Consider the following 9,198-nt stretch of genomic DNA (forward strand, 5'->3'; position numbering starts at 1 on the left):
ATCCACACACTGGAGTGCAGTAATTCTGTAGATGGGGTCAAGGAAAGCCCCCCCCCCAAGGGCCCCACTGCAAGGGAGAACATTACAACATTAAGTTAGCCAGTTGTTCTCACTCCTAGTTAGAAACTAAAGTCATTATTTCCTTTTTGCTCACTTGACCCCCCTCATGATGACATCTGTTTTCAGAGGGAAGATCTGCAAAGCCAAAAATCCTTCAATGTTTTTTTAAATTCTGGGCTTTGATCAGACTGGAGCGATGCATTAAGTGGATCTTTGAAGTGATAAATGATGCCAGCCGTGATGCCATGAAACCAGCTTTGGTTACGGTCCATCATTAATTTGAACATTTTTGCGTTATGTCCTTTACAGTGACTGATGTACCACTGTCCCATTTGCAGCTGTTGTGAAACTGATTTTGGGGTTAGACTTGAAAAATGCTCTATGCATCAAGACTTTCCTTAAGCTGCCATGAAAACAAAACTGCTGTGTCCTTAACAAAGACATGCTGCTTTAAGTATCTTACAAGGCATTTGCCTGTGCACTCGACAAACCTAAAGCCTGAAGCTCATCATATTACCATCACAGTAAGCTGCTGGTGTCTGCTGGAGTCTTATGTTCTGATGTGGTAATTCTGTTCATTATATGGGGATCACCATTAGAGGAAATAAATAATAATAATAATAAATGTCTATGTGACAGCCCCTGCTCTTATTGGCAAGTGCCTGTTTATTGTGTGCCTGGTTGGTAGGTGAACTAAAACAAAAACTCCTAAACCCCCAAAATCATCTATAGGAGCCATTTATCTCACCAATTATACAGTACTTTCAGGTTTGTTTAGCTTTTGTCTTCATCAGCTGTTTTTATTTGTACATCTTACACCACAATCTATGCATGTACTTATTTACACCACTAACTGATGACAGTTACTGACACACTTCACAAAATTGTATAAACTGGGATAAACACACTCCAAAAGAACAAAAAACTCTTTCCATACTGTGGCCTTGGTTTGACATCTATTTATTTACAATTTATTGATTCATTAAAGGACCAGTGTGTCGGATTCAGTGGCATCTAGCAGTAATGTTACAGATTGCAACCATTTAAATATAGCTCACCTTCCAAGCCTGTAGGAGAAACTACAGTGGCTGCAAACAAAATGAAGGGCCCTGTCTATAGCCAGTACGTGCATTAATCAAATTATAGATTATAAACCAATATTCCAATTTACATTGTTCTGCAATGGGTCATTCTGCATGATACTTTAATCATTATACTTTGAAGTTTTTACTGCAGGACTTATGCTTGTAACATAGTATTTTGATCACTTGAGTAAATGATCTCAGTGCTTCTTCCATCACTGTGTTTACTATATCTTGTAGTCACTGTTGAGATTCAATTTGGGTTGATTCAGTCATGAAGCTGTGTTGACATAACATAGCTACTTGCAAAATGATGTTTATGTACAATACATACAAAGGCATAAATATAAAATATACAGTACAAATACCATGAAACCACACTCAAGTCACATAACTCTTTTCCAGAGCATCATCGTTTATACACGTTTTGACTAAAAAGGTTGAATCTCCATTTTTAATACAAAGCAGCATATGTCAAAAGTTGGAAATTCAACCCTTTCAACCATGGAATATGTTTGCTAAATAATATTTTGAGAGGTTGGTAAAACATTGTTTTGTAATTCATGTCTTTTATAATATCTTGTAAATGACCATATCTGGTGTGTCTTGGATACTTGGTGATGGTGATTCATAGGTCACATGACTGATCAATAGACTGTACATAAGAAAACCATGAAAAAATCTCAGACACTGCTCTGAAAAAGAACATTTTGGTGAATAAAGCAGTGGAGAAGAGTGCCATGATTGCAGGCTGGATCTAGTGAAATTTACAGAAAATTTGGAAAAGCTCCCAAATGAACTAAAAAACATTAGGTTACAATATTGCAGCACATCAGTAAAGCATTGAATATAAATATCTAAAGGTAGCATTATAAATAAATAAATGCTTCTATTTCCAAATCTTCAGACATGTTTTAAATAATTGTCTTTTTTTCTCAGATCATTAAGTTATATATGTTAATTTCAGTTTTTTAATATGTTATTTTAATAATTAATCTAAATTAATGTGTTAAATTTTATAGCATTTGACATCAAACTAGGGTGGCAAGGCATTTCTAGGGGTGGCTGTTGCATCCCCTTGCCACCATGTCTATCCCTGGACTTGAGCTTACATTGATCTGAACCTCACTGTGTTCTGAGAGTTAGAAATGCAACAAAGTTAAAACATGACACACTGTAGGATAAAAACACTTACCATAACTTATTTCTACAGTAGCACAGTACAGTAGTACAGTAACTTGGCCAAGTTTATGACAACAACAGAGACCAATGTGCACGTGTGCTGCATCACAGACAGTTGTGAGTTGAATAAATCCTGGGTTTGGGTGTTTGTCTCACAGTTTTGACTCAACCTAATGGGTCAGATGTTGCACATCTTACAAAATAACTGGGGTGAACGCAGTATTAAAGATTGTTGGGACTCGTTTTCAGTTTTTCTTTAAAACCATTGAGTTTGAAATTTGGATGTTTTATGTGATGGAAATAATAGAAGTAAAACCTTCCCATAGTGTGACTGTCACATGCAATACTTTGGTCCATTGTTGAGCAAAATCCTGAACTTTTATGCCTGGCCTTTAGGAGGTTTTGTTCTTTTTATGACCTATTAACCTTCTCAGCCTTTTCCCTCCACAGTAGTAACTGCTGCCCACCAGTCTCTCCAGGTGCTTGTTGCTCAAGATGATTGTTAAGTATCAATTTCCTGTGTCACCTTTATGGGTTTTATTTATTTGTCTGCTCCTTCATGTGGAACAGAGCCTGAGCATTACTCAGGTGGATGGATTATAACTCAACTGCTACGACTCATCAATCTTGGAAATTTGACTTCCTGAATCTCATACAACTGTTACTGTCATATTACGGCACGGCATTATCAAGATCAATGACATTTTAAATGCTTCCCAGTTAAGGATGATCGGTGACAATAAAAAGGTAAGTTGGTGATGAAACTGTCTCAGCTGTGGTGAGCGGCACCGTGCGCAGTGAGAGAGTCACCTGCTGGAGCTCACTTTTCCCCCTGAAGAGCACCAGTTAAATGAATGAACTCGTAATCACAACAGCCACCTAGCTAAATGTCACATGTTGACCATTATTGATCACTCAAGAAGTATTTAACACCCAATGGCTTTATCACACCGAATCTAATCAATACACACTTTCTTTTGGTTGTGTGGAAAAATCTCACAGGCAACAAAGGACATAAAGATAATAAGATCAGCAAAATGAAATATATTGGAAATATACAATGGAATATCCAGCCCATGCTGTTGTTTGGTCCACTGTAACGGCTCAAAAAACAGAATTATCATTGTTTTATGTGCTTGATATCTCATGACTTTCCTAATTTTATGATAATTGCTAATAAACATGGTTTTGAACTGTTGGCATATTTCAGAAGTCAGAGTTGTTTGTTGTCTCACCCACAAGTAAAATATGACTAATTAATAGTATCTGTAAAGCTCTAGATCTGTGATTAGTGTTGACAGCATCACAAATCTTAAGTAAGTCTCTGGGGTCTAATTGACTCAAAACATTAGTAGTATCATAATGTCGGATAACATACGTATCATTTTTTATTTATAATGTATCATTTTGTATCATGTTTGTCTATTGTATGAGTTGTTTGTTGTAACAATATGTCTTTTACTGCAAACCAATCTTTTTATTCATGCATAGCTAATAACACATAAAATATATCTAACAATTCATGGTGATTTCCATATTTCCTTGTGCAAGCCCAGTTAGTGGTCACTGGAACCACTTCAATACTTTTCTACATATTGTGTTTCAGGAGACAATCCAAAAAGTATTCAAAGAAAACAACATTTAGTTAGTTTAGCAAATTGTTGGTTCTGTTTATGTGTCTGGGACCCCAAACAATAAGGAAAAAATGCCAAAGGGTTAAAACTGGAACACAGGATTCACATTTGTATTTTATTGACTGCATGAATAATCCTTGTTGAACCTCATTTGTTAAAACTAAACATTTCTGAAACAGCAATAACTCTGCTGCTGTGCAGCCACACGTTGATCTAAGCCAGTTAACTTTATTTTGAATTCTACTAGAGAGACCAAAGTTTCCAAAGATACAAAATATGTCAGCCTGAATTTGGGGAAATGCGTATAAAATGACGCACAAGACATCTAGAATATTTCCATTTGATGGAATATGCAGCTATAAAATTCATGGAGCCGATGGTTTGAATTTTTCACATCATATAGCTTCAATAGAGAACAGGAACGAGCTGACACAGATAATATGGTAATATCAGACAGTGAGAAAAAAGATAATTAAAGATACTTAATTGGAAATAAATGACATTAAACTAATATATAGATGTTGTAATTATCCAATACCTTGATTATCTACACTTTTAACTTTCAAACTTCACCATGGATGACATTTTTCCTTTTTTGACTGCAGGAATAATCCTTCCTGAACCTGAACAAAAGATTAGTGCTTTCTTAATACAGTGTCATTTTTCTATCAGCATTTTGCTATTAACCATGATTAGCATGCACAGTAGAGTACTGATCTGCATTGTGAACAAGCAGGGGATGTTTAAGCAAAAAAAAAATTAAAAACCACTCCTTCTCTTTCCCTGCAGCGAAAACAATGCCGTATGAGGGGGAATAATGCAGACTGTGCTGCAATGATGAACATTTCCTCCTGTTTCATGTTTAACCCTGCTCATTTCCCACAGTAAGAACTCCGGAAACACACAAGTGTGCACAGCAGCTTGGGGGGAAGATGACTGATGGCTTGTTGTCATGATGTTTGGGATTCTGCCGACTCGAAGCCTCTTGGCTCACTGAAGCTGTGAAGCGCTGCAGTACATACTACAGGCTATTGTTGAAAAGTCCTGGTATTAGCAAGGTATTGCTTCATTGTCACACTGTTGAGCCTGTGCAGAATGCAGTTATCTGTAATGTCCCTGGCCATTTGCACAGTAGTTGCATTGGATTTATGATTATGGTTCATGTACTATGGCAGATTTCATACCATTCAACAATGAAGCGAGGACAATTATTAGACTTTCACACTGTGAGTGGATGTTTTTTTTTTTTTTTTAAGAGGTATTCCCTGGATTGTGTGTGGGCTGGGTATACACTAAGCTAAACCTTACTTCTGACATCACTATTTTTCAAAAACGTCAATACTTGAAAAACACAGACATGCTCTATCAATCATATAGATAGCCATCTTTCAACCGGTCAATGTGCCACACTTGAATATCTGTGTCTGTGTCTCTGCTCTGACCCTTTATTTCCTTTTCTCTTACTTTATTTCTCTTTGTCCCTCTCCACATTACAGCTCTATCATGATCCCACGTTGATGGGCCTGGGCTCCATAAACATGGCATAGATGGCTGTCATCTTCCTGTCCTGGAACTGCATTAACGGCAGTGACCTCCCTGGCCGGTGGTGACAGTCGTCTGTCAGCACTGGTTAATTTCCAGTCTTGTGAGGGTCAAGAGCTGATGTATAATGAGGCTTGACAATGTTGGAGGGTTAGACAAGGGTCTGGTGTCAACAGCCGCCGTAGCGTCATGTCACAAGCAGCAGGATGAGAGTTCAATTCAAACCACGGAGGTAATCCGAGCACGGACAGCGCTGATCCCAGGCCCTCGACTGCCTATTGACACACATCAGAGCATGGACGCAAAACAAATTAGCATCAGTCAATATTCTTTCCCTCTTTCCCTGCCTCCTGACACAGCCACCCAAGTGCTGCCATGTTTGCCTCACCTCCAGTCAAAACAACAGTAACAATAGTGATCATAATGGGAAATGCCTGAACTGAGTTTTAAGAGTATTTTTTTGGGGGGGGTGTGGAGCAACATATTTGTTTTTCTGCTCTATGTGGGGTGCAGAATTTGGTTTGAGGTAAATAAAATTCAAATTTGTAGAATCCATTTCACCAAAATTGTGAGATTATTCTCTCTCTTATGTCTGAAGCCACCTTATTCAGAATTTGTGGTTTAGGGGGGAACAAGCTGTCCAGAGGAAGGAGCCTCAGCTAAAGATCACTTGTGTGTTTTTTCTGTTTAATGCGATAATATAACTTCTGTTGCATAAAAGGTGCTGGGCAGCGATGTGGAACAACACTTCAAATATGCTAATCAAACATATGGCACAAACATGGATTGCTGTTTTTGTCCTACAAGATAAAAAGGTTACTTGGTTTTAAATGTAATTTGAATATGTCTGAAGGCTGTAATAGGCTGAGGCTGCTGCATTTTTAAAAATTCGTTTGCATATGAGGAGAGCAGAGATTGCTCACACCTGTTTTTCCTCTTCTTCTTCTTTTTCTTCTTCTTCTTTTTTTCTCCTCTCTGCAACCTCCTCCCCCTCCCTCCCTCCCTCTGCTGAAAGCCATTACAGAAATACAATTTCTAATACCTCCGCACAGGTCTTCGATCGACTGCAAACAAATTTATATTCAGGCGGTAAACAGAAAGCTGCAGAGATTTATTTATTGAGTGTGGAGGAGAGAAACAAGCTAGCGCGTGAACCCTGAGTAACCTCCGAGCTGACATGAAGATGGATCAGTGCACCCTGCAAATGCATGGAGAGAAGGGATATATTGCACTCAGTCATTCAGCACATCGCTGCCTGTAGAATCCCATTAACTCCCACAGCTGGGACCATATTTCTGTGTTGTAAGAATGCAGTTAGAAGTTGTTCATTACGCTGAATTATTTTGTAATTACTGCAGACTTAAAAGACATAGGAAATATTGTTCAAATAAAACGATGAGAACAGTAACAGATAGTTGTTTTAAGTTCAGGTTTTTATCAAACGTGATGGGTGGTAGTTTCGTACAGTTATCTGAAAATAAATATAATAATAATAATAATAATAATAACGAAAATCCGCCTGCATATTTAATCAACGTATTAAATATTAATATTAATTATTATATTATACAGGGGCAGGACAAATAAATAATTCCAAGGAATTCTAAATAATTTAATTTAATTTAAATGTAACATAATTTCAGCACCATTGCTCGTCTTCAGTGATCTTTTGTGCATCAGTCAATCACACGAAACATGGCTGAAGTTCGGAGAAAATAAAACAAGTTTTCTTGAACACATGATGCCATCTCTTTACTTTTAAATTTAAAACAACACAATTAAACTGTTTGGAGATCAGACATTAATATTGGCACATTGGAATATTATTAGCTGTATTCATTCCTGTTATTTAGAATGGATGCGAGCACGTTGAGCGACACTGTGTGTGTTTGAAAGTGGGTCACCAGACTTCAGGAAAAACTGCTTCTGCTCTGGAGCTTCTTGACATTTCCACTTCTGTGTTGGAAGTGAAAATCCTGGGCTGGGTTCCTGTGTATCTACTGTGGCACTAAAGCTCAGTTGCATTGTCGGCATATTTTTTTTTTAAGGCAGTGTGGACTAAACAGCCCTGGACTTGTATCTATTGTCTCCAACTCATCCTGTGCTTGCAGTTTGGGAGTGACTTTCTGTTTGTTTTTGTCACTCAAGTTTAAATAGCAGCACGTAGCTTTGTTTGCACATGCGTGAATAGTATCACACGATGATTCATTCCTGGGTAAACACACAGATGCGTTGCACAGAGCTAAAAAGAAGCAGTTTCTGGGCCCTCTGTAGCAAACAGAAATGAACACGGGCGGAGGGAGCCGAGGAGCTACTAAACATGTCCTCTCTGTCAGTTACAACTTTTTGATCTCCGCCATTTTTTCTTTCTTTTTTTGGTATTTGTTCGAGGCTAATTACAAATCTGCTGCCACTGAACTTCTAAATACCAGCTGTCACGACCTCTGAACCCATTAAGTGTGCCTTTCACATGACCTAAGCCCTTTGCTAAAGAGGGCCTCGGGGTTTTCAAGAAGCCTTTGCAGATTTGCATAATCCATTAGCTCCATCAATGTAGGTCTAGATTATGCTAATTTATCTTTTTTGGGGGAAAAAAAAGTTTTCATTGTTGTCGTGAAAAATAATCAAAATACCAGAATTTGACCTAAAGCACATTTCTCTTGACACACTAACATGTCTGACACCACAGCCTACCTGTCTGCATAGGTGAGCGGCCTGTGCAAGGCCCTCACTCTGGTGAGGATGATGATGTACTTCATTGCTGCCTGTAAGGATGTTTGTAGTTTTTTTTTTTTTCTTTTTGCTACGGCCTGCCCTAAAATGTTGTGACCTGAAGTGAGTTTCTCAACTTGCTCGCACGGCTTAATCAGTGTTGTCCTCTCTCCTGATGACAGAGATGTCCAGCTATTGGCCGAGACCAGGAGGGCACGTCATCTCCATCAATCAGGGACTGCTGTTTCTCCTCTGAGGAATGTCCCCACGGTCGTCCAGCCGCCTGACCATGCGTTACTGGATGCTCGAGAGGCCGGGCGTGAAGTGAACCCCCCGTCCAATGATTATGCAGGGGGAGAGGTGATAATGACTTCCTATCAAGAGTTAACGGCCGAAGGGGAGAGTAGCCCTCTGTTCACGGGCTGCTGCCGAGCGAAAGAGGTCATAAACCGGGACCTGGAAGGCAGGACTCATCCTGAACTCGGCAGTCGTGATGAGGAGGGGAAACTGGAGGCTGAAGTAGCCTCAGGATTTAACACACCGCATCCCCGGTACTTAACTCTCTCCAACAGTTTGACTCTGTGCACCTCTTTGGACAGCCCTCCTCCTCCTCCTCCTCCTCCTCCACCGTGTGAGACTCTCGAGGGCTTCTCGACACCGGCCTGCCCCCACTCGTCCCGTGTCCCCTGGCGGTGCAGGGCGCAGGGGCAGAGCTCTCCAGGACGCGGATACTCTGCGTCAAATAACGACGAGACGCCACAGTCCCGTTTTGGGTCACTTACAGAACAAATTCAAATCTACTCCCACAATGGCCCCGAGATTCACGTCGCCGTGGGGAGTTCTGCCAGCTCGGACTGCAACGTAGCTGATATGGACGTAAACAGTACAACTTTTGAGTGGATGAGAGTGAAGAGGAGTCAGCACCGGGCGGGTAAGTTTTTTTTTGTCAGGGGAGCACGAGAAGGGGGTGGTGGTGGTGGGAGGCC

The 9,198-nt window shown here is 39.8% G+C and overlaps 1 protein-coding gene across 1 annotated transcript in view; it reads left to right on the forward strand.

The window, feature by feature from the left end:
• Nucleotides 1-8,524: 8,524 nt before the first annotated feature.
• The window catches only part of hoxc1a (homeobox C1a), an 8,821-nt gene continuing 8,147 nt past the window's right edge, over nucleotides 8,525-9,198 (forward strand). Inside the window, exon 1 of the mRNA XM_035656417.1 lies at nucleotides 8,525-9,143. Within this exon, the coding sequence (XP_035512310.1) occupies nucleotides 8,579-9,143 (565 nt within the window). The 5' untranslated portion in view covers nucleotides 8,525-8,578. The remainder of the gene's footprint in view (nucleotides 9,144-9,198) is intronic.

The sequence above is a fragment of the Morone saxatilis genome, unplaced genomic scaffold (genome assembly GCF_004916995.1).
Source record: "Morone saxatilis isolate NCDOM2014 unplaced genomic scaffold, NCSU_SB_2.0 Contig15, whole genome shotgun sequence".
Classification (NCBI taxonomy): domain Eukaryota; kingdom Metazoa; phylum Chordata; class Actinopteri; family Moronidae; genus Morone; species Morone saxatilis.